Genomic DNA, 27,230 nt, shown 5'->3' with positions numbered 1-27,230 from the left:
AGGCTCTTTGCCGCGTGCTCGAGTGAAACGGAAAATTTAAGAGAAGCTTTCACGGAGAAAAGGCATGAGATTCGCAGGCAAACAAACAGCAAGAAAATGCATCCAGCATCACTACACACTCTTCATCTAGAGAGAACTCCAAAGCTTCCTCATATGGTCTGTAGAATTAAGTTCAAGATACAAGTTATTTCCTACTCACCCAGAGGCTCAGCAACGTCTTTTCAGAGGGTCCCCGGCCTAGAAAGCTAACCACCTCCTCACCTGCAGCTGCTGCTCACTTTATTTTGCTCGTTCACGTGCTCACCTGCAGCTAGCTACTTAATTTTTCTCTTTCAGGTACCTATCTGCAGCTGGTTACGGTACTTAATTTTTATACATAGTAGCAGCCTGCCCCCCTGCCTCCTCCTTCCCATTCAAATCTCTCACTACAATTATCCTTGCCTAAAAGAGAAAATGCAAAGGTAAGCTTTTGTTTCTCTCTCTAGCAGATATCAACTGAAATAAAAAATCCCACAAACTTCCAAATTCTGGAACCAACTGGATTTATACGTTTAAAAAAAAAATCGGAACTTGAAAAAACTGTATAGATAGGTGGTCTCTAAGTTGCCTCCCAAAGTTCATTTGTATGTCAGTTGCATGGAAATTGAAACATATTTCCTCTCCAGAAGTAAAGCTACATCTGGTAGGTGGGTTCCTTGGCCAGATTACAAATCACTTTAATCCACCAAGCGGCTGAATTGCAGCACAGAGCTGTACTAACTCAAGCTCAGGGAGCTGGGAGCCCTGCTAGTCAGAAGTGAGGAGAAAATCTCTCTAAAAAAATGTCTTTGAAACTGGCAGTGTGCTCTATTTCACCACGTCCATCTACACGGGTCCCTAAGACGTGACCTTGCCCCAGTGAGTCCTCTACTTTTCCTCTGGAGCCTGCCTGTTGTCTCCAAGGCACTCCTTAGGCCAAACTTGCAGACCTTCCCTTCACTTTAATCAGAGCTGCTAATCCTCAGGAGGTGTCTGTTTGAGTCGCTGGACTTCCTGGCAGTTCACACAAATGTGTAAGTGACTGATGATGGTGCTTTAACCTTCCCAGAGGAATCTGCATTTTGAGTAAAGGATGTTATCACTCAACGGGACGGAGGATTTGTTTGGGGAGGCACAGTGGAGCTGAGCATACTGACCCATCAACACTGCTCTGAGTTGGTTTCCCATTCACTGCTGAACCTATTTGCTAAAAGCTGGGCCAGTTTTCGGAAGAACGAGGCAATGGCACACAGGCGGGGGGCAGGGGCGGGGGGGGGGGGTGGATTATAACTTGGAGCCTGCTTAATATCCTACTGCAGGGAGGGAGAGCTTTGGGGCGGGGGCTGGGAGTGGGGCCGGTTGGGCCCATCAGCACAGCGGGAGAACATGCACACCCTCAGGGCCCAGCCAAGTTTGGCAGGTCCACAGTGGGGCTCAGGAACCTGCACTTTTAAACAGTCCACGTGATTCAGACTTTATACTGAGAAACACATGAAGGGGCAATTTGACTATTTAAAAAATTTAGGTAATTATACTCCAGCTACATCATTTCCTGTAGGATACAAACATATGAAATCCCTCCTAAACCACTAAATAAGAACAAAATAAGCAAAATGGCCCCCCTGCTTGATCATCCAGGTCCTTTGAATTGTACCTCATCATCATAGCTTTAGGCTTCAAACCTACATTCCTTTTCAACAGTTCTTAAATGCAGTGCGGAAGCCTTCAAGTGTAGATCTAAGTGCACGCACGCACACACGTAGGTAGACTGAAGGTTTCAAATCAAAGGGTCACATGTAAATTATCAACTTATTTTTTACATTTGAGCCTCAGTTTAGGCCCAAATTTCTTACTCTTCAGACATAAGTTGGCATGAAATATGTAAATAGAAGAGCAATTAAGAGAACTCTTACTCAGGACACCCTTAGATTTGGTTCCTAAAGACAGGCCTTGCAGTTTTCTTGTGCATACTTTTGATAGGTCAAAAAACAAACAAACAAACAAACAAACAAAAAAACCACCCGGCCCGCATGACTCAGTGGTTGAACCAGGTTACGGTTTGATTCCTGGTCAGGGCACATGCCCAGGTTGTGGGCTCTATCCCCAGTGTGGGGCATGCAGGAGGTAGCACGCAGGTCAGTGATTCTCTCTCGTCATTGGTATCTATCTCTCTAATCAATAAAAATATATTTTAAAAAAACAAAACCCAATCCCTGCATAGTATCAAGATACTCATTTTAGCTGCCTCCCCCCGCCCCCAAAAAAAAGATACTCATTTAACAAAAAGATCAAATTAATATTGTGGCAGATATGAACTTCAGAATTAACTAATTGCTTAAAACATCAACCTTTATTTGATATTAATATTTCAAACATTTGTAATATTAAAGTTAAATATAAAAATATTAAAATGCAAATATTAATAATAGTTTTAATTAATAAAATTCTTATTCTTGAGAGTCAGGGAACTCTTTTTCAAGCCCCCATTCAAGGGCAAAGCAGCTCATTAGTTTTCTTTTTAATAATCTTGAAAAAAAGCACTCACTAGGCAAAGGCTCAACTTGATATTAGCAAAAGGCACTGTGCTCAGGCGTCTACCCTGCACTTGAAACTATCCTGTATTATCCTTGTGACTGGTCTCTGCAATTCACAACCCAAACCTTTCAATTGGCCAACGCACACACAGTTAAAATACTAATTCTTCTATTTAAAGAAAAATTATTTGCAGTCTTTTTCAGTTTTTTCCTCTCTAGTGGGTGGAAGGAACTGAGTGTAGAAATGAGAGAGAACAGGAATTCTGTTCTGCCAAAGAGAAGTGAGAAATCATTTGGATTCCCCCTACCTACTAAGATATTTTCCATCTGCAGAAAACACAAATTGGGATACTTATAATAGATATAAATACGCTTTCCCAGGTCCTCTCCACTTCCTCCACTTACCTCTGCTGTAACATTTTCAATCTTTTAATAGGTCACAGAATTTGAGCTACAAAAAGGAACCTATAAAACCCCTGGTACTGTGGGCAGTTGGCCTAAGTATAGGGTTAGACAATGCACTAAATACTGAACTAAAGTCAATCCCTGAGTTTCTGGTTCACTATAGTTGGATATCTTCTCTAATGGTTCTAAAATCAGTAGTTAATAAATGCACTTGGCTGTACAGTGGATGAAGAACAAAATTGCGACTTTCATTCCATCCACAAGGACACTTTATAGAGTGTCTTCCTCTGTAACATTTGTAGACAGCGTCACACTATACTCCTGGAAACGAAAAGACAGTAGACATCAGAGGCAAACCTCAGGAGGTCCTGGGGACTTTGGCCATGAAGGGAGCAATGCGATTCAAGCATACAATTTCCTTGAAGGAAAAACAAATACACTTGAGTCTACTCCCCAGCCTCCATCCTCAAAGGCAAGTATAAAAGCAAGGGTCAGTTTAATAAATTTTCATCCTTCTTTAGTTGTTTTATTAAAGATAATATGCCTAAAAGTCTGCAGATGAGCTGAAATATCCGCGGAAAGAGGCATGTGACATACCAGTCTACCTACCATTCGAAAACCACAGGGTATCCTCCGGGAAACAAAACAGTCTCTGCTTGAAGGGAAAAAAATCTCTAATATAGCTATAGCTGTCATTTGCTCTTGTTTTTTTACACCACCCCCCCACCCCCTCGACACAAGTATTTGAAATCATACCAGAAATGAAGAGGTTTTTGGGTCAAATAATAGAACACTGAACGAAACTTGGCCTACAGTTGTCAATCCATTTTGCATTAGCAAAAATGAATACATAAATAAAAATAAGAAAATGAAACTAAAGAGAAAAACTATTAAGAGAAAGACAAAATTCAAATTTACTTTGAAAAACCTGATTTTATTTTCTGAATCAAAAAGAAGTGTATTCATGTTAAATTCAGAATTTTTAACTTTCCAATGATCTCTCAAAATACTTTACTGATATTGTTAACAGTGCTCAGAACCGTGTAAAAGTTAACATCCAATACCAAGTTTTGAAGAAAAAAGTTTAACCATAGGACCTATTTCTAAGAAGCCCTTCTCAAAGATCAAGGTATTAGCAATCCTAATTTTAAAAGAAAATAATTTTAATCATTTTTAGAAATTTAAATGACAATGGTTTAAGAGCTAAATATCAGATCTCTTTCAAAACAGAAGAAATTTTAATTTGAGAAACTCATACTAGACAAATTCAATTAACACAATACTTCACCCACCCCCAAAATTTCTAAATGCATTATTTCACCTTGGAATAGGAAACTTATAAAATGGAATTTTAAAATTATACTATATATATTAATACACCATATTAATGTCATGTTTGCTAGCAGAATATGAAATTAAAACCAAATCCTACAAAGGACAGATGATAAGTGCTCTTTCATTGTTTTATTTAAGAGCCTATCCTATTCTTTGTTGTTTTCTGCCCCCATATTATAAAGTCATGACCAAAGGCCAAGAGTCAATCCATTTACCTGAAATGAACAGCTAGTAGGTACTGGTCCTACAAATTTGTGTCCTTTACAAAAGTCCAGTACTCAAAAGGCTGGGGGGATTTATAAGAACATGATTTAGGAACACTTTAGAATCCCAAAGTACTCAGACATCCAGGTCCCTAAAATCTAGTAGATGTTATTCATAGGCTATTCACATGTACTGAAGCATGGCCAGCATGCAGGCAAACTTCTTTTATTTGTTCAAATTGAGGTAAACAGAGAAAAAATACTTAATAATAACAGAAGCTGCATAATGAAAACTAGCCTCCTTTTGCTGCTTATTTCATATAAACTGATTTTTAAGTTTTCTCACAAAAGAGACTCAAAAGCCAGTAATTTCTCTGATTTCAGTTACCCAGAAAAATAAGCTTCTTTCAAAGCAAAGTTTTCTTTTCATTATTAGTAAATAATTTTTGGGGGGAAAAAAATGAAACTTTTCCCCTCAGAATCTCCATTTTGTACTTAGCGTGGTATAATTTCTTATTACTTTGTTTTTCAAATTTAGAAAGAATTCAGGCCTGAGTATTTTTTTTCAGATACCAAGTAATTCTGACAGAATTCATAAATATGATTTTCTGAAATAGAAAGGAAGGTCTGCTAACATTTACAAATTACCAACAATTCTTCTTTCAAGCATAAAATGGCTGCGATTATGTCGTTATGATTAATTTTTTAATACAGATACAAATTTAAATCTTGATTTTTTTGGCCAACATTTTAAATAGTCAAATTTTACTTTCCTTAAGGTTCAAATCAAAACAAACAAACAAACAAAAAAATGAATGAAAATTACCCAACTGGCAATAAGTCCCATATTTCAATGTTATTTTTAACCCAACCATTATAACCTACTGCCAGTAATTATTTATGTTTTTACTTGTTTTTATTAAATAAGTCACTGGTCAGTTATCTAAAACAATAATTTGCAAGAATGATACTTGGCACTGGATTTACCTTAATGTTTCTGGTATAAAAAGAAACTCTGAGAAAATACCAGCTCTTAAGCACTTTTTAAATCTGTAATTTGAATGTCCAATAGCATTTTTAAAGATGTTACTTTTCTATTGATAGATTTTAGGGAGTCTAGTCCCAGATAACATGGTTGATTAAAAAAAAAAAAAAGAAAGAAAAGAAAATCCCTACGCATGGTAATGGGATACTATACTTATTTTTTTCTATCATATGAAAACAGTTCCAGGCAGACCAAAAGTAGAAGAAAACCTGCCAAATCAAAATACTGTAAATAAAGTTCATTGTTTGTACCCAGAGCAGAAGAGCTCAAAAATCAAAATCAAAAGATCACCTCCCCTGGCCCCCACACACAAACACCCACCCAATACAATTTAGTCCTGAGCCCAATATTTCCCTAAAAAGTTAGTACCAGAGCTGTAAGGTACTTAAATCTGTTGAAAGCATCACACTACAGACGTAATGCCCTAAAGGGTTCAGCAGCTTCCCACCCAATCCCTTACCCCCCACCCCAATAACGTGTAAAAGCTCCTGTTAAAGGTTTTTCTTATGCTAATAAAGGCATACCACCTAGTGCGCTGAAATAGCAGCATTAGAGCAGTCAAGTGAAACTAGGAAGCCTACAGGAATGATCTAAATGCCTACTCAGCAGAGACAAAGCAGCAGCAGGACCCTTTGCCCTCTCCTTGTGTTTGTAAGGAAGTGGTTGCATTAAACAGTCAGATTTACCCACATTAACAAAAATTTAACAAAGCTTCCCCAAGACTCCAGAATAAAATCTGACCTTTTCAGTTAAAGGTTAAAGAGGGGCCTCATCCATGTCCTGGAATTTAATGAGTTCAAAGATTGGCAATAAAGGAAAAAAGAAAGCATTAGGGGTGTGATGGGAATAAGCTTTGGAGTTTATCGAACAGTCACACCGAGTTTCTCCAGCACTCGGACACCCTTTTCTTGGTACTCCTGTCGGGTCATCCAGAAGTTGTCTTTGTCTTTCATGATGTCTGCTAGAACGGCACCGCCCAGGAATACCATGTGCTTTCTGCGGGGTGGGTCTTCGATGCGGATCTTAAATTTCTAAAGAAGAAAGAGATGATCAAATGTCACATGTGCATGGTGCTTTGTGCTGTATAATAACTTCTTCATATGTTCCCCTGCTGAATTCTCACCAACGTCCTGTGGTTAAGTAGGACTGCAGGATTTGGCATCTGAGGTAGAGACATTCTGTAATTTGCCCAAAGCTCATACCTTGTATTCTTAGAACAGTCCTGATTTACACCTGTTACCCCATTAGTAACAGCACTATCAAGTGTCCTGATTAGAACGATAAATCCCATGATCACCCTATTGTGAGCCCAAATACCAGATTCTGCTTGTGGCAGCTTTTCCCATCGACTGGTGGATGAACACAGGGGCTGACCAAGACTTAGCTGTCAAATGAAGAGTATGGATACGAGGACTTCTGTGGTTTCTTCAAGGTCTAATACTGCTATGACTATAGTCCCATGCAATAGAGAAAGATTGAAACTCTTTTCTTATAAGCAAAGCTCTCTTTCTACTTTCTCAAATTCAAATAAAAATATTCTCAAAAAGACCAAATATAGTCAAAATAAATCCTGGGGGTATTGGAAAAAATGAACACAGTAACCAAATGAAAGACAAGTGGGAAAAGTTTAAAACTCTATGGCCAAAATAAAAAACAAAACAAACAAAAAAAACCTCTATGGCCAATATTAACTTCCTAACAAGGACACACCTCAATCTGTATGGTCAGTTAACACCTAAAAGAAACCTTAAAGCCCTGACCGGTTTGGCTCAGTGGATAGAGCGTCGGCCTGCAGACTGAAGGGTCCCAGGTTCGATTCCGGTCAAGGGCATGTACCTTGGTTGCGGGCACATCTCCAGTAGGGGGTGTGCAGGAGGCAGCTGATCGATGTTTCTCTCTCATTGATGTTTCTAGCACTCTATCCCTCTCCCTTCCTCTCTGTAAAAAAATCAATAAAATATGTTTTTTTTTAAAAAGAAACCTTAAAATGATGCAGCAGTTTTATTAACAGTGCCACAAATCCTGCAAAAGGACTCAAAATAACTGTCATTCTAAACTACCTTTATGTCACATAAATGAATCGTAGGATGGGATAACACATGTCAGAAAAACACCAGTTATAAACTCTGAGGCTAACCTACTGTTTTAATTATTTGAATTACTGTTTTGCTCTTAGGTAGGGGTCAGCAAACTATTTCTGTAAAGGGCTAGACAGCAAATACTTGAAGCTTTGCAGGTCTCTCTGGGCAGCTATAGAAAATATGTGATGATAGGTAACGCCATATAAAATGGTCTGGCTGTGTCCAATACAATTGTATTTACCAGAACAGCTGTTTGTGGCACAGGACTGCAGGCTGACCACCCCGCCCCCCTGTAAGGGAAGCTGGGCTCCCCTGAAGCTTTCTCAGCTGGCTGCTGTTTCCCTCTCACTGCACTTCCTGACCCCGGGACTTGGTAACAGGCATTCTTCTTATTCTTCATTGCTGCTCCTCTCTCCTCCTCCCTACAGCTCCACAGGCCCTCAGAAACACCTTCCATTAGCTACTCCATCCACTATTCCTTGCCTAAGTCATCTACAGATCCCCGATTTCTTCTCAGATCTGCTCTCACTGCATGAGTGTCTGCACTCTCCATCATTTCCTGACATTATCCTTGGTGACTTTGTCCTCTCCCTCTCACACTCAATCGGCAAAACGGCAACTCAGGTGATCACCTCTCTACTTGCATTGCCCTCAAACAACTGAACACTACAGGAGAAAAGCTAAGCCCCTTACTTGCAATGTATCACTTCAACTGAGCCCTAGTGCTGCTTGGCAATCCCATTACATTTCTCCCCTCCCCCCACTCTCTAAGACATGTTACTCCTCCTCCTCTATCTATAAACCTCTACCACTTCCTCCCTCCTCTCAGAGCGTCCTAACCTGTCTTTCTACATTCACCTCTCTTCCTCCCCTCAAAGCCTGTTCACATCAGACTTAACGATCCTTTAAAAACAAGTCAGATCCTATCCTTTCTCTGCTCAAAATTCAATTTCACTAGGAGCAAAGTCAAACTCAGTATACTGTGTCCTGGCTGTCTTTCTGACCTCACCTCCCAGCCCTCTCCATTGCTCTCTCAGCTCCAGCCATACCTGCCCGCTCCCACCAACTTGGGGCTTTTGCACTTGCTATTCCTGCCTCGAAGGTTCTTCCCCTAAAGAGTCAGTCACATGGCTCATTTCCTCACTCCATTCAGGTCTCTGCTCAAAAGTTTTCCCATCAGAGGCCTTCCCCAATCACACTACATGAACACACCATCTCCCCAACTCCTACCACTTTGTAACCCCCAACCTTACTTTCCTTCTCTTCATAGTACTTCTCACCACTGAGATGCTATCCTTCATATACCAAAAGCAGGGATTTGGTTTTTGTTCACCACTGCTTTGTTTATCCCAGTGTTTGTCTCCCAGAAGGAGTTCAACAAATATATGATGAATAAATAAATGATCACCTGAAACTGATTTTAAAGTATATGTATAACTCAATAAAATCAGACAAGTGAGTGAAGGACTTGGACAATATGGATTCTTTCAGCCTTTTAATTTATTTAATGTATGTGTGTCCACACAATTTAATTTCACCAATTTTGAATCACATATGAAAAATGTACTATTAGTGTCTCCAATATGCACAGTTAGTCCTCTGTAATGTGTAATCTCATCTAATACAGCTGATTAAAGTCCATGAGACAAACCTGAGAGATTCATTCAGAATTAAATGACTGTTGGTTGAGCACACAATATATAGTGTACTTCACAGTCCAGTTGGTAAGGAAAAAAAAAAATCAACGTCAAACATTAACTATTACGTACTAGTTTAAAATTTTCTTTCTACATTACTTACCGACAACTACCAATTAAAGTTTATTTCAGGAGCTATGCAAAAGAACTGGAGACATGATGTTTTATAATCTGATCTGATTGGGGAGCTAAGACATATGCAAGAAAAAGCCAGAAAATAACCTAAAATCAGAAATATGAGAGTCCAAGAGTAGCAATGAAGGCTAATTACATATCCAAAAAGTTAAAAACAAAACAAACAACAAAAATCCCAAACCACCAAATGGGGCATTTATCCCTCCACAGTATGGTAGGTTCTTCTCATGCATTTAAGAGACACCTCCACCTTGCCGAAACCGGTTTGGCTCAGTGGATAGAGCGTCGGCCTGCGGACTGAAAGGTCCCAGGTTCGATTCTGGTCAAGGGCATGTACCTTGGTTGCGGGCACATCCCTGGTAGGGGGTGTGCAAGAGGCAGCTGATCGATGTTTCTCTCTCATTGATGTTTCTAGTTCTCTATCCCTCTCCCTTCCTCTCTGTAAAAAATCAATAAAATATATTTTTTAAAAATTAAAAAAAAAAAGAGACACCTCAATTCTAGGCTAGTCATTAAAGATAACCCAGAATGTTTGGTCTTGGACCTACTCATTTCCATCCACTGAATACACAAGTGACCATGCAATAGGACCATTCTGGGACAGTCCTATGACCTTGAACCATTTAGTTCTTCCTATCTCTTCAAGGCTGTATGTACTTGACTGGATTAGAAATTTGTTTAGAAAGACTTCTTGCGCCCTCTGGTGGCTGGCAAGATTCACAAGCTACTTGACAGGGTTTTGAATGTATGCTAGTTGTATTATTGATACTTACAGAAAGCTTTTCCACATCTCCCTTTAAAACTCGTTCTAAGTACAGCTGTTTTAGTTCTCGTTCCAACCGCGATGGCAGTCCAGGGTACATTGTAGACCCTCCAGAAAGCACAATGTGCTTATAGAATTCAGATCTAGAAAGACACAATAGGTAATCATTTGAGGTTTCAGATTAGAAAAACAGTATCTCAGAGTTCCTGTTATTTATGTCAGCCAGTTGCCAGGAGAATTAAATAAAATTCAACATATAAATCACAGGCTAAATGTTAGCTATTACTACTATTATTGGATAACAAGCCCTCCTTTCATATAAAATGTTACAATTTTGATGAATATACTTCTAAAGCATGATACTTTCTTGCAAATGCAACTGAGTCTTTTAATAATGACCAGTTTACATTACAAACTATCAGTATTTGGACTGTTATAACAGTGCTTTCTGGAGCCTCTGAGAAGTGGTTGCTTACTCTAATAACCATATTCTATTGTGTTCCCAGTTCTTGCTTTTCAATTTTTCCATTTGCCTTTTGTAGTTTCCCCTTTTATTCCTTTGCCTTGAAGCTGTCGCTGTTATTTTTTGTTAGACTGATGAACATGTTTGCTTCCTATAGTGATCTTCTCCTTTCCTTATAATATGCTGTTGGTTAAATCAAATATAAAATAGCTACATATGTACTAAAACATCATTTGAGGGAGGGTCCGAGGAATTCTTCTCATAGTAAAGCTCAGGAGCTGAGTCACATCCATTCTGGCTTCATTCAAACTGGCTTTATGTCTTTAGTAGTTATTCACAGGTTCTCAATGGCTCAAGCTACAGTAATTCTAGCTTCTAGAAGAACAGCATTTTTGTTTTTAATTGCAGAAGTATGCACATGCATGTCCCATAAGCCAAGCAGCTGAAGTATGGCTCCGTGTGATATGTAACATGAGCATTTACATGTATGCCTTCAATATGTAGAACACACAACAAACAAAATTTTGAGTTGTGCTCCTTCCCACTCTGGGTCTGTGGAGAGGGGCTGAACTTGACTCCAGTGTTTTAGGAATGCCTAAACTTGAATCACCATCAACAGGAAATGTACTTTTAAAATACAATTTTCATTAAATCAAAGGACAAAATCATCTAATTCCTATTATTAGAATTTATCACCATTATGAAGTCTAGGTTAGATGTTTTATCATCCTCCATTAGATTTATAGATTTACTAGAGGTCCGGTGCACGAATTCATGCATGGGTGGGGTCCCTCAGCCTGGCCTGCGCCCTCTCGCAATCCGGGACCCTTAGGGGGATGTAGCAGTTCCTAAGCGGCAGGTGGCTGGGGAGGAGCCCAAGCCGGGCCAGGCATCCCGCCACTTCTGCTCATCCTGGCCCCGCTGTGCCTGCTGCCACTGCTCGGTAGCACTGCTGAGGTGGTGGGAGAGGCTCCCACCACTGCAGCTGCGCTTGCCAGGCTTCTGCCCACCTCTCCCTAACCTGTGAGCCCGGCTTCTGGCTGAGCAGCGCTCCCACAGCGCACTGACCACCAGGGGGGCAGCTCCTGCATTGAGTGTCTGCCCCCTGGTGGTCAGTGCACGTCATAGCGACCAGTCGTTCCAGTTGTAAAGGTTGCTTAGGCTTTGATAGATACAGATATTATGAACCAATTGCTATTTTTATTAATTTCCATTATTATCCTACTCCCCAGCCATCCAACAAAAATTAGGTGGATATTTAATTCAGTGTTAAACAAACAAGTAAGCAAACACTTGCTTTACAAAACTTTTGAGTGAATGCCTCAATAAACTGGGTGTAGAGGAGGGCTTTTTAACTATGACTCAAACTCCAGATGCAGTAAAAAAAAAGATTACATATCTTTTTTTAAATTTATTGGATGATTTTAGAGAGAGAGGTAGGGAGAGAGAGAAACATCGATTTGTTGATCCACTTATTTATGCATTCATTGGTTGATTCTGATTGGGGATTGAACCTGCAACCTTGGCATATTGGGACAAAGCTCTAACCAACTGAACTAACCTAGCCAGGACAGATAATACATCTTTTTTTTTTTTTTAATTCTCACCCAAAGACATGTCCAGAGAGAGGAAGGAAGGAAGTGAAGGAGAGGGAGGAGAGAGGAAGGGAGAGAAGGAGGAAGCGAGGAAGGAAGGAGGGAGGGAGAGCGAAACATGGACATGAGAGAGAAACATCAATAGGCCTCCCTCCATACATTCCCTGATTGCGGATCAAACCCGCAACCCAAGCATTTGCCCTGACTGGGAATTGATCTGGCAAACCTCTTGGTGCACAGGACAATGACACTCAATCAACTGAGCCACTCTGGCTGGGCAAATTATATATATAATTATACAATGAAATAAAACCCAATTTTTTGTATGGCTAAAAACACCATAAGCAAGAGACAAGTGGTAAATTAGGGGAGTATATCTGTAATAGATAACATAGAGCTAATATAAAAAGAACTTTTAAAAATTGAGGGGAAATAATTATAAAAATTCTATAGAACAGGCAAAAGACATGAACAGATAATTAGTTCATCAGAGAAAGATGTAAAAATGGCCCTAAACATAGAAAAATTACATTCAATTTCCCTCCTAAGGGAGATGCAAATTAAAACTACCCTGAGTTACCATTTCTCACTCATCAGACCAGCATAAAAGAGTTGACAAACTGTGAACAAGCTGTGCCCTTGTGTATTACTAGTGGGAATGAGCAATAACAAACTACACCCATTTACCCTTTGAACCAAGAATTCCCCCTCTAGAAATATTTTCAGAATATACCTGCCCCAAACTACAAAAACATAATGTATACAAGGTTATTATTGTAGCATTATGTGTCAACACAATATTGGAATATGCCTAAATGACTAAGATTCACTGAATAAACCATGGTATGTATACACTGAAAAAAAGAATGCAACTGAAAAAAGGAATGAAGACTATCTCTAGGAAATGGTATAGGATTGTTTAGGATATAATAAGCAAAAAAAAAAAGCGAAGTGCAAGAGTATTTATAGCATACTACCTTTTGTGTAAGAGAAAATAAGAACCACAGAAAGGGTGAACCTGAAACTAATGCAACTGTTTACTATAGGAGGGAGGAGAGGACTAGGGTGGAAGGAAGACAGGGGATGGTAGAGTACTACTTAGTATACATATACTTTTATTAAGGTATTATATGTGTACATATCTTACCATTGTCCCCCCGACCCCACACTCATACATGCCCTCACCCCCCAGAGTTTTGTGTCCATTGGTTATGCTTATATGCATGCATACAAGTCCTTCGGTTGATCTCTTATCTCCCCCACCTCTCCCTAACCTTCCCCCTGTAACTTGACAGTCTGTTTGATGCTTTACATACATATACTTTTTAATGTAGTTTTGACTATATTGTTAAGGTTCTACTTATTCAAAAAACAAAATTAAAGACGAACCAGGAATATCCTGTGCCCCCAAATAGAATTTGCTAAAAAAGATGGAGGCACATCAAAGGACACAGGAGCCTGCTTGAAGGTGCTCTCATTGGTCAAGTCAGGAACAATCTGAGCAGCAAAATAGTTAAAGACAGTAATAAATTATAATCCACTGGAAAAGAAAATTGTGAATCCATACTGATAATGAACAAAGAGGGAGAAGGAAAAGCACTCCCTTTTGCTAGAATGCTAACTAATAAATACAGAAGGAATGATGGAATTAGAAAATCACCTTCTTGCAATAATCACAATAAAAATGGAGCCCTAGCCAGTTTGGCTCAGTGGATAGGGCGTCGTTGGCCTTGGACTGAAGGGTCCAGAGTTCAATTTAAGTCAGGGCACATGCCCCAGTTACAGGCTCGATCCCCAGTGTGAGGCGTGCAGGAGGCAGCTGATCAATGATTCTCTCTCATTGATGTTTCTATCTCTCCTTCTCCCTTCCTCTCTGAAAATCAATAAAAATATATTAAAAAATAAAAATAAAAATGGATTTAGGCAAGAATCAACAATACATGCCAAAAGGGGTGGAGGGCAGAGTTTGGTAAGGAACAGGAGATTTACAAAATCTCAATGTATTTTCCCACAAATTACTTATAAATTAGGAAAGGAAAAAACAGGACATCTATACAGTGCAGCAAAGAGAAAACGTCATTAAGAGCTCGACACTAACATCACCAACACGGATGATGAGAAGGACATATCACATACATATGCAGTATTTTTGCCCAAAATCTGTAACCTGAATCTAATCATGAGAAATCATTCAAACCCAAATTGAGAAAAATTCTCTAACATAATTGGCCTGTACTCTGCAAAGATGTCAATATCATGAAAAACTGAGGACTGGTAGCAGATAAAAAGTGCCTAGGAGTTGTGTCAACTAAATACAATGTGTAATCCTAGATTTACTCCTTTACTGGAGAAAAGAAAAACTGTATAAAGGATATTATTAGGATAGTGGATGAAACTGAAATCTGGATGGTAGATTTAAGTATTTATCAGTAATGCCCTGGATGGTGTGGCTCAGTCAATGAAGGTCTCGGGTTCGATTCCTGATCAAGAGCATGAGCCTAGGTTGCAAGTTCAATCCCGCACAACCAACTAATGTGTCTCTTTCACATCCATGTCTCTCTTGCTCCTCCCCTCCCCCGCTTACCTTCCACTCTCTAAAAATAGGGAAAAAAAAATCCTCGGGTGAGGATTAATCTATAATAATAAAAGCGTCCTTCGGGATGAAGCCAGGGCTACGAGGGAAGCCAGGGTCCCGGGTGCCTGCCAGTGGTCGGAGAGAAGCCTGGTCTGGGGTGCCAGAGGGAAGCCAGTGCCGGCAGCCAGGGGAAGAAAGGCCTACTCTTGCACAAATTTCGTGCATTGGCCTCTAGTAAATAATATATAAAAATTATTTATTAGTAATCAATTTCCTGTATCTGATAACTACACTGTGGCTGTAAAAGGGAATATTTTTGTTTTTAGAAACTACAAAGTGAATACTAAGAAGTATAGGACTTGACATTCATCCTCTCAAATAGCTCAAGAAGAGAGAGGGGATAATAAAGCAAGCATGTACAGTAGAACATCAGTAAAATGGATAAAGAATATGCATGAGTTCTCTTTATTATCCTAGCAACTTTTCAGGTTTATATTATTTCAAAATACAGTTTAAAATGACTTCTGAGACACAATGATACAATGTGGTAAACATCAAATACCACCCTATCAAAAAATTATTTTGCCTTATTTATTTAAAAAACATGAGTGAGATAACAGGCAACTTGGTCATTCCAACTATGTATATTCCATCTATTTCTATTTCTGATAAATAACTTTAAAGCCACCATTTCTAACATACCTGGTATCAATGTCAGCTGCCTGAATTGTGTTAAAAAGCAATTCAGCAACACCCACTCCCTCAACATTGATCAAGTGAGGCTGAAATAAAGCTTCTGGTGCTTCAAATCTCTCTCCCCCGACTTTGATAATGCGGCCATCTGGGAGCTAGAAACCAAGATCAACCAAGTGTTAGTCAGCAAAAGATTAAAACATTTTCCAGTGTTCTCCAGAACACAAATACCTTTAAACACATCTGTTTTATAGCCAAAATCATTATCAGCAACATATTTCTCCCAAAATATATTTTTGAAAAGAGAAAAAAGTAAAATAAAATACTGTTGGGTAAGTTTTTATTACCATACTCTATTCTGCTTTTAAAAATGGTATGCCTTGCCCCAAGGATGAGGAATTTCGTGGAGAAATCACCAATGCGTAAGTGCAGGATGTTCCACTGGTGTACAGCCAAGCATAAACAGGCAGCATTATCAACCATTGCTCTTGAATTATACCTGGTGTCAATGCTGCTTCTCTTATTAACACATTGGTCATTTTATAAATATTTTTACCATGTAGCATGAACAGATTCAATTAAAAATTTTAAATAATTTCTTTCACCAAATAATTACTCTGTGAAACTTAGTTTGTTATCAAAACACTTTATATCATGTGTGGAACTTCTGTCAAATCATTTAATCCAAAAATTACTTTATGATCAAAAAAGTTTAAGGAATACTGATCTAGACTATTTTTTATTAGGCAATTCTTTTGTAGCCTACTTATTAGGTCCTATTAAATTTTAAATGATAATGAAGAAATATTAATTTAAGCAAAGAAGACTTAAACAACAGGTCAGGTATCGTTAGATAACTTTGTGCAGAAAACTCTTTAAGTCACATCTTGTTTATATTTAATTAAATGAGAAATGTTAAAGAAAAACTCCCTCTCTTAAATCACCTCATAATTCATTGGACGGACCTAAGTAACAAGCATGCTTGTGTATACTGGCATTTAGTGCATTCTTTATGAGATAATAGAATTACATTTACATTGACATTTCTCACAGTGTATTTAATTTATAGTAATTACAATAATGATATTCAGATTCCAAAATTGACTTTCCAATACAACAAGTTCACACAGAGCAAGTTCTTTTAAATGTTTACTACATGTTTGCTGTAACTGTTTACAGATATATGCAAAACAATCACAGTTTTCAAAAACTCCAGAATTATCTTTTTATAAATTGTATCAACTGTCTTAAAAAGAAAAAAAAAAGAATACTGATCCAAACATTTATCCTTAGGGAAAAAAAACACAAACCATCAGGTGAAATTAAAAACCATATGCTATCACCCAAGATACCTGGAACAAGGACACATGGCAAACTGTTTTTAGCAAAATCTCTGTGCCTTACATTTCTAGCCTCTCTGATGGTGTGACTTCTCTGGACACTGGCTACCCCCAGGAACTGTTAGGACGGTATGGTTCCCATTTCTTTGCATCAAATCTTACTCTGTCCTTTATTTGTTCACCCAGATCCCTCTTCACTTATCAGTTTGCTGTTTCTTTTTTGTTGTACATATTTTTGTAACCTGCCCCAGATTCTTTGAGAAAGGAGGAAATTAATAAAACGTGTCCTACAGTCTTGGTTCCCTCATCCTTTGTCTCATGCCACTTTCTTCCAAACAAGACAGGTAGATGAAGTTATAAATCTAGAGGAACTATCAAGAAAGCTTCAGGAAAGAATCCCCAAGGCAAATCTGGAGACCATTAAATCACACAGTATTAGATTACCATTTGGATCTGTATCTTTAAAAATAAGACAATATAACTCATAAAAATGTGTAATTATTTTTAAAATGACTATTTTGTATATATTTGGAACACACAGAGCTTACATGAATCAAATGGTTTAAGAACACTTGCTTTTACTGGCTATTATTCTACTTCATTTTAGTAATAATTAGATCAAAGATGAGATCTGAAAGCATTTGCTACCCAGATGCGTATAATAGACTTAAGATAGCAATACATGAAAAATTCAGGTAAGGTCCTAGCTGGTTTGGCTAAGTGGTTGGAGCATCGTCCCAAGGACTAAAGGATCCCAGGTTCGATTCCGGTCAAAGGCACATACATCAGTTGCAAGCTCAATCTCCAGCCCTGGTCAGGGCACGTGCAGGAGGCAACTAATCAATGAGTCTCTCTCTCTCTGTCTCTCCCCGTCCCTTCTGCTCTGTTTAAAAATTAATGGAAAAAATACCCTCATGTGAGGATTAACAAAAACAAAAAAAATCCAGGTAGGAACAAATCCCCTCGTATAAACTATAACAAAGTTCTAAGTCTCTTTGTTATAATTTCAAGTTCACATTTGTTTTCAACATCTCATTAAGAAACTGCATTCCAAGAAAGCCTCCTTAAGCACACACCAATAACCATGGTTATTCATTTTAAAACACTGGAAATACTTACTGTGTAAGATTCAACTAATACTGTGGTTTCTAAGGCCAGTTTCTGCTCTTGCTCAATATTATACCCCACATAACACAATTTTTCTTTAATCATTCGAACTGTTTCAAAATCAGCAGAATGGTTGAAGGCGTATCCTCGCAACAGAAGCAGCTGACACACACACAAAAAAAATGGCAGTAAATTCACAATTAATCTGAATGAGTTCAACTCTGTAAAAGCTGTAATTGCGCACTAAGTATGTCACATCAATAAAAATGCAATAGGCAGTGGATCCTTAGCTCTTACTGAATATTTCAGAAACAGGGACATTACTTTACCATAGAAGAATTTATTTCAGTTTTTCAGAGAAGCTTCAGAGTAACAGAATCAAAAGTTCATGAATAACAGGTAAAACAAGCTAGTTAAAGAAGCTAGTTTTAAGAAAGAGTGCTGTTTGAGTACTAATGTTTAGATAGTTTTGGTAAACATTAAGTCTATTAGTAAATAAATATTATTTTAGTCACAAATTCCTATTGTCTGCAATTTACTCAATCAATACCATGTCTGACACAATAGATGGACAACAGCATGTTAAACAAATGAAAAAAGAAAAAAGAACTCAACCTGCTAATAGGAAAAAAACAAAACAATAAAAACATAATATGCATATAAACACAACTGAACTTTTCATATAAAATCTCTAAAAAACAAATCCCCTAATCTTTGTGTAACACCCTTAGAAATTCCTTTGGTGGTTACCCTAAGACAGAACTTTGCCCTAGAATGAGTGTATTATAACTCTCATTAACCTAACCTCATTATTATTCTAATTTGAGACTAAAGAAACTGAATGTCAAGATGAAGACTCAATGCAACCCAATTTATTGCACAGACATCACCATACACATTTTGGACACTATAATTTTTGTTGTGGGGACTGTTCACTGTAGGATGCCCTGTTCATTACAGGATGTTTAATAGCATTCCTGCAGTTATAACATCCAAAACATGTCTCCAGGCACTGCGAAATGTCGCTGTAGGGCAGCATCGTCCCTGGTTGAAAGCCACTGACCCAGAGGAGATATAACTACAGAATTCTGGTACAGACAATACTCTAACCATTTTTTTTAAAACATTAAAAAAATACTCAAGCCTCTAAACAGTGGCCTCATATACTTTCTCCAGCAATGTTTTAAAGAAGATTATAACTAATTACAGTAAGAAGTAAACTTTAAAATACCAAACACTGAAAATTGGATATATTCCATGAAAATTACTATATATTAAAGTCAGGCACATTTGGGCCCTATTTTTAATCAAATATTACTTTGCTATCGATATTTTTTATGGGGAAGGACAAGAACAGTCAACCCAAGCAACATTATAGCATTGATATATATCTGTTCAAAATAAGGTTTTATGGCAGAAAAGGCTGCCTAAGTTGTTCAAGGTAGTTTTATGGTATCTTCCATCTTTTAAATACCTCTCTATCCCTTCCTCAGGAATAGCAAACATAATAATATAATGAAATAACACATTCTCATTAGTATACCAGAGATCTCGTCTATAAATCTCATATGGATTTTTATATGAATAATGGAGCAACTGGGCCATTTTACTAGTGATACAGAAGATTTGCTAGAATCCTGAGATGATACATTCAACTTTGTGTTAAGTCAAACTACCAATCTAATTTCTAGGACTTTGTCTTTTGCTTACCTTGATAAGATATCTGGTAATATCCCTCCCAGCAATATCCAGTCTTCTGGTAAGGTGAGGGAGAGAAAAGCCTTCATAAACTGGGCAAATGTGAGTTACACCATCTCCAGAGTCCACCACTACTCCAGTCAATAATCCTGTGTAAGAAACATGAGGTTTTAAGTACAGTAAAGCCAAATCAGAAAAATCAAAGCCAGAAAATTTCAACTATTAGTATAGAAGCCAAACTAGAAACTTCACCAATTGTAATGGTCTAGAAGCCAGCATTCCTTTATTATTTATTTTAAAGTGTGTTCCTAATTACAGACACTAAAGTTCGTATTCTCTCACATACCACTTCTGAGAATTTTAGTCTAATCATGTGTTACCCCAAGAAATGGGGAAAAACTGATCCTGAGACGTAGGACTGAAAAACACATGTTCTTAATGCTCAGTGCAATTCTTTATTTTTCTTTCCAACTTCATCTTCAACTCCGAATTCCCCTGAAGTAAAATTTTCTAAAATATATCGAATAACTTTTGTGAAAACCACTGTGAAAGGTAAATACTACACAAGTGGATAGTGAACCTGTTGAAACAATCTAGTCCTATATTATTATTTTTGCCATATAGTATATTCAAAACTGTGCTGTTTCGGGGAAATTCCTCTTGATATTAGATAGCTAGAAATGTGAGAACAAGTAATCTTGGTTAGCCAAAGGATAACCTCAATTATTCACCAGAAACCAGAAAGACAATGTCAATTAAACCTTATAATAAAATAACAGCAAAAAAGCTGCCTTGTTTCTCATTTGTGCTATTTAAAAATATAAATGGCTGCAAAAGTTAGTGTTTTGCCTTTTGCACCAGTGTTAATTTGGGGGGGGGGGGGAGGCCCAAAAAAACAACAACAACACAAAAAACCACTTTCTAATTATTTAAAAAAAATGTTTTAACCAGAATGTGCATTATCTGTAACGTGCTTGAGCATTCCTTTATCATTTTCCCATTCCCGAATAGGCTCTCGGCTGGCTTCTTTTCTTATCAATATAAACTTGCATGAACTATAGTATCTAATTGTAATGATTTGTCTCTGAATACATTTATTCAAACCACCTCCTTTTGAAGCTAACATAATAATTTGTTTTTCCTTGATTGATATTCTAAGCTTCTCAAAAATCATATACAGCCTTTTAATGTTGTATTCTCTTAAGAAAAACTTTCCATTTCAAAAAATAGAAAGGCATCCACAACATCAATAATTCTCCAATAATTCAAAAATACTCCCAGTAATATTAATTACAGCAGGTATTTACATTTATTTTCCAAATAGGCCTTTCCATACCACCTCACCTTGTTTCCTACCACTCCCACCAGCTTGCATTCTGGTTTTTCTTTCCCTGTACACATCTGACCCATTTTCAGTGACCCTTTTGTCATTGGATTATGTATTTTCTCTACTTCAGTTTTGATGGGGTCTTTTTTTTTAAAATATATTTTATTGATTTTTTACAGAGAGGAAGGGAGATAGTTAGAAACATCGATCAGCTGCCTCCTGCACGCCCCCTACTGGGGATATGCCAGCAACCAAGGTACATGCCCTTGACTGGAATCGAACCTGGGACCTGGGACCTTTCAGTCCACAGGCTGACGCTCTATGCACTGAGCCAAACCGGTTTCGGCTTGATGGGGTCTTTTAAGGCTCAATCCAGTACCTACCTTTTTGTTTATACCTTCCCTGACCACTCTAATATCCAGCTCAAATTCTCTAATTCCCCTTATTCTCTTCACTCCTGTCTGTACATGAGGTCAAACATACCTCCCTAAATCACCATGTCACCACCTCTCTTACTCAAAAAACCTTCCATGGGCCCTGGCCGGATAGCTAAGTTGGTGAGAGAATCGTCCCGATACACCAAGGTTGCAGGTTTGATTCCTGGTCAGGGCGCATACAAGAATCAACCAATGAATGCATAAATAGGTAGAACAACAAATCAATGTTTTTCTCTCTCTCTCAAATATCAATTTAAAATAAAAACCTTCTTTCATGGTTCTGAATGCTTCTTCCTACCTTTTTTTTTAAACTAGTAGCACTAGACAACTTGTTTACAAGGAGGATTTTACTATGGCTTGAGTTCTTTTGATTATCGTTACTAGATTATAATTTCTCAAATTAAATATTCAACAGTTAAACAAAAATAGCTAAATATCAGTAATTAAGAGAGGATAACTTCTCATTGAATGAAAATAAATTTATGAATATTGCTAGAAAAATCTGTTAAGGTCAATTTTATTCAAGTACAAGTCAAACCAAAATTCCATTTCAGCAGAACTGGAATTATAATCACCAGTTTCAAAGCTTAGATTTTAAAAATTTACATTTTTTCCAAATTATTTTCTAAAATAAATTCTGAAATTTATTTTATTTTAATGAAACAAAATTACCTACATGCAGATAATCACTCCTTATAAAGTAACAAATTAATTTAAAAAATTGATTTCAGAGAGGAAGGGAGAGGGAAAAAGAGAGATAGAAATATCAATGATGAGAGAGAATCACTGATCTGCTGCCTTCTGCACCCACCTACTGGAAATTGAGCTCCCAACCCAGGCATGTGCCCTGACCAGGAATTGAACCGTGACCTCCTGGTTCATAGGTCAACACTCAACCACAGAGTCACACCAGCCAGGCAAAAAGTGAATTTTGATTCCTTCTTCAAAGGACAAACTACTCATAGCTGGACTATAATTGCTTTAAAGGCAAGAAGACCAGTCTAGTTTACTCACCGCCTTATCCTGTACACAACAGAGTGTTAAGGTACAAGCCACACTTAGTTCCTCTAAGTATTTTCTAAGTATCTATATGTAGTAATAGACAGCTTTAAAAAACCCAGTGTGTATTTTTTACATGGTGATTTTTATTCATCCACATGTAGAGTCAGATGGCTCACCTTAATATTAAGGTGTGTTTTCTAAGTACTAGATCATACACACGGCTGCTTAAGTACTAGGACTTGAGACTTAGTTAGCTCAGGTGTCACCTCCTTCAGAAACCTTCTTTAGTGTGCTGAATCAAAATGATCTGTTTTTATATCTTTTTCCCGGATAGACTAGAATTTTATATATTTCAAGTACCTAACAGACTCTGTGGCACCTATCTGGCAGCCCTACAATCCTCAATGAGACCATCAGAATATAAAGAACTCTCCCTTTCATGACCAGTATTTTATTCCCAATAGACAGAGAGGCAGGTACAATGGCAGTCCCAAGAAAACATAGTAGCCCCCTCCATTAAATCTATACCTCAAAAGTTAGGCAAGTACTCCCAAATGTCTACCTTCTTCTTTGTATTTATTATGTATCTGCCAAGCATGCTTTTGTACTAATCTTTATTTATTTATTTATTTTAATATATTTTTATTTATTGCAGAGAAGAAGGGAGAGGGATAGAAAGAGAAACATGAGCCATGCCAGCTGGGCTATACTAATCTTTTTAGATCTGCTTTTTTTTTTTTTTTTTAAACTACCAATTCTGAGGCCAAATTTCATATTCCTTTTCCACTGCATAAAAACTTTTTACTTCAAAATAACCTAAAAAGGGAACATAATACTTTTTTAAAAAACTGAGAAATCTTTTTTTACTTAGGAAAATAAAATGTATTTTATTTGACAATTTTTAAAAACTGTGAAAATATTTAAATAATATTTTAAATAACTAAATAATACATATAAATGCTGTGCTTTTCTGGGATTTACAGATTTACAACTTATTGAAAAATCAAATTCCTTTGACATAAAACATAATAAATAACTGCTGAATTGATTATTCTAAAAAGTTAAGCTTCACCTACCTTGAGCATACAAAGTCAGAACGGCTTGGATGGCTACATACACACCAGAAAACTGGTAAGTTTCAAACATTACCTGAAAATGCAAAGGAAAGAAAAAAAATATTGGTATTTAGAAGTTACATATTCTAATTTGTTTTTGGCCAAAATAGAATCAAGAGACCTAAAAGAGTCCTCCATTTACTTCAGCGCTCTTCGCCTCCATTAAATTCTGCTGTGAGAGCTCCAATTTTAGGGACAGGTTTTTGGATATATCCTGAGTCCCCAAGCATTTCATAAGTGCTACAAAGCAAAGATTTCGGAATGTTTTCATTAATGACTAATTCGAGTAAAATAAAGCATTGTACATTTGAACAAGCCTTTCTTAATTGATGTCCTTTAAGGGAAATATTTTTTTAATTCAAAGACAAACTACCTCCAGTAGTTTAAAAGAAAAAAAGTGGTAGTAAAATAGTAGAACAGGGCCCGGCTGGTATGGCTGAGTGGTTGAGCATCAACCTATGAACCAGGAGGTCACTGGTTCAATTTCCTAACAGGGGCAGTACCCTGACTGGGTTGGGGGCTCAATCCCCAGTAGGGAGGGGCATGTTGGAGGCAGCTGATCAATGATTTTTTTTTTTGATCAATGATTCTTATCACTGAGATCTCTCCCTCTCCCTCTGTGAAATCAATCAAAAAATATATATATTTAAAAACTATCAGAACAGGAAGGCAAAAAATAATGCAGCAATTCCTAAATGTTGGCAGATACAGAACTGCCTAGCTACTACTGAGCCCACACTCCCTACTTGAGCTAAGGCTGTAGCTCCACTCAGCTAAACTACATTGGAGGGAGGAGTTTCCTAGTGTCCTCTCTAGTTGAAACCATGCTCATTCCCTGTAGTCCAGGTTAGCTGGGAACAATGTTGGCAGGACTTTTTCTGTCTTCTATATTGAGCATTCCTTAACTAGTAGGGGCTGACTACCACTCTGAATATCTAGATATTTAGAAATTTTACAACTGACCACAATCACAATTATAAGCATTTAAATTTTACAACTCTGAACTGCATTCTTATCAGTTAGCAATTAGATATTCTAACTAGTACTCTATTCCATCATCCTTTAATCCCCCTCCACAGGGATAAAAATGGAAGGGTGCTTGCATTTATCAACCTGAAAGTCTGTCAGAACTTGTTTTTATTTATAAGACCATTAAAAAGCACTTGTAGTACTAAAACCAACATTCTGGATGAGATTAAAGTAGGGTATTATTACTCGTAGCCAAACTTGCACTCTCAGGTAAAAATAAAAAGATATTAAGGTAAGGTGAGACCTTAGAGCACTGTGAAACCAACTCATGGCATTTTTGCACACATATCCTATATAATAAAACCCTAATATGCAAATCGACTGAACGGCAGAATGACTGGTGGCTATGATGCACACTGACCACCAGGGGGCAGACGCTCAACACAGGAGCTGCCCCCTGGTGGTCAGTGAGCTCCCACAGGGGGAGCACCATTCAGCCAGAAGCTGGGCTCACGGCTGGCGAGCTCAGGGGCAGTGGCAGGAGAGGCTCTGCGCAGGCGGACATTCACCGAGGGGTCCTGGACTGCAAGAGGGCACAGACCAGGCTGAATTACCCCCCTCCCCAGTGCACGAATGTCAGGCACCGGGCCTCTAGTATGTGTGTGTGTGTGTGTGTGTGTGTGTGTGTATAAAATCTTAATCAAATAGTAAAAGGGATCCAGGTATAATGTCATCTCCCTAACTTTTTATCTGAAAGAAAATTTGTTTTTCATTCAGACATCATGTTGCTTTCCTAAATAGGTTTCTGTGTGTAGAAACCTTTTAATGCAAAAATATTTCTACAATCTGATTTTGTAATGTGTTGCTAAAAATAAATAGCAATTACAAATGACCTCTTATCCATCACAAAATATTAGTGGTTGTAAATCATTCTTAAAGTATAAAATAAAATTAAAATATGAACTAATACAATAAAACCCATCTTTCACAGTTTTAGGGGTAGCTAGGAAAAAAAAAGAATTAAAACCTATGAACCATAAGGAATGATATGGATTCTGTACCTCAAACCACGATCTCACATTTTTAAAACACTTAATACAAAAACTGAGTTTTAATCTAGACTTAAAAAATATTGTCTAAAAACAACCTCTTTTAAAACCCTTCCAAATTTTCCAACAACACCTAAACACAGACAGAATACAAAATATTCACATTAAGTAATAACTGAAAGCTACTAAAATACTAAGTTATTAAAAGTTTCTACCTCATATATAACAAAATGAAAGACAAACTTGAGAAGATACTTACCTAAGAATGTAGAATTCTTACTCTCTGTAACTGCTTAGCTCATTTCAATCTCATTTCAATTGTTCCTCCTGTCTCCCAGGTCCTTAGCCTGTGGACTACTGTCCACTCTCACTTCGTTGATGAGCCATATTATGTCCTGATGACTCCTAAGTTTAAACCCTCAGCCTCACACTTTTCTCTTGAACCTGATCTTATTTTATAGATCAATCTATTTGACATTTTTGCTTAGATGTCTAATGAGGATCTAATACATCCAAAATGAACCTCCTGATCTATCTCTGCCCCAATCCCCAATCCTAACCCATCCTTCCAGTTGTTCAAGTCAAAACCTTTGGCGCCATCCCCTCTCTTACCCATATTTAATGCATCAGAAAATTCTTGGCCCAACCTTCAAAATACTGTAGATCCACAATCTGGCCACTTCTCATTACTTCCACTGCTATTACCCCAATCCTAATAATGATTATCTTTTGCAAAGATAGCTGAAAAAGTCTCCAAACAGGTCTCTTGCCTCCTTATAATCTACTCAACACAGCAGCCACAAAAACCTAAATCTGAACATGTCCCTTCTCTGTAACAGCCCTTCATTTTACTTGAAGTAAAAGTCTAATTTCCTTTAAGAGCCTACAAGGTCGCCCTAACTGGTTTGGCTCAGTAGATAGAGCATTGGCCTGCGGACTGAAGGGTCCCGGGTTTGATTCCAGTCATGGGCACATGCCCAGGTTGCGGGCTCCATCTCCAGTTAGGGGGGCGTGCAGGAGGCAGTTGATCAATGATTCTTTCTCATCATTGATGTTTCTAGCTCTCGTTCCCTCTCCCTCCCTCTCTGAAATCAGTAAAATAAAAAATAAAAAAGAGCCTACAAGATCCTAGTGATCTGGCCCCGTTACTTCTTTGACCTACTCTCCTGTTGCTCTTGCACACTGGCTTCTTAACTGACCCTTTAATATGCTGGGCTTACACTCATTCTAAGACCTTTACTCTGGCTCCTCCCTTTGCCTGACTGAAATGCTCTTCCCCATTTATCCTGGCCAACTCTCTTACTGTGTCTTTGTTTAAACATCACCTTCTCACACAGGGCCACTACCACACCCTATGTACAAATGCAACCTTCCCCCATTCCCCATCTCCCTTAACTTGCTCTTTTTCCCCTTTAGCATCTATTATCTTCTCACAAACCATTCAATTAAATCACTTGTGTGAGTGTGTGTGTGTGTGTGTGTGTGTGTGTGTTTTGCCCTTCTAGAATGGAAGCTCCATAGCAGCAAAATTTTGTTTCATTTACCAATATAGCCTACTTAGAAATAAAGACTAGCATAGAGTTAGGTGCTCAGTAAACAGGATCTGGGGGAAAACAACAATTATTTTTATTCCCTTTATCCTTA

The 27,230-nt window shown here is 37.8% G+C and overlaps 1 protein-coding gene across 2 annotated transcripts in view; it reads right to left on the bottom strand.

Annotated features, from left to right (window-relative positions):
• Positions 1-3,870: 3,870 nt before the first annotated feature.
• ACTR2 (actin related protein 2) overlaps positions 3,871-27,230 on the bottom strand; it is a 37,433-nt gene continuing 14,073 nt past the window's right edge. Inside the window, exons 4-9 of one of the 2 annotated variants that reach the window (XM_008147537.3) lie at positions 23,530-23,602; positions 19,700-19,836; positions 18,002-18,151; positions 15,552-15,697; positions 10,227-10,359; positions 3,871-6,571 (exon numbers count right to left, since the gene is read on the bottom strand). In XM_008147537.3, coding sequence (XP_008145759.1) covers positions 6,401-6,571; positions 10,227-10,359; positions 15,552-15,697; positions 18,002-18,151; positions 19,700-19,836; positions 23,530-23,602 — 810 coding nt within the window. In that variant the 3' untranslated portion in view covers positions 3,871-6,400. The remainder of the gene's footprint in view (positions 6,572-10,226; positions 10,360-15,551; positions 15,698-18,001; positions 18,152-19,699; positions 19,837-23,529; positions 23,603-27,230) is intronic. The other variant, XM_054727892.1, reaches the window with a different exon arrangement.

The sequence above is a fragment of the Eptesicus fuscus genome, chromosome 16 (genome assembly GCF_027574615.1).
Source record: "Eptesicus fuscus isolate TK198812 chromosome 16, DD_ASM_mEF_20220401, whole genome shotgun sequence".
NCBI lineage: Eukaryota > Metazoa > Chordata > Mammalia > Chiroptera > Vespertilionidae > Eptesicus > Eptesicus fuscus.
This window is presented reverse-complemented; position numbering and strand designations above follow the sequence as displayed.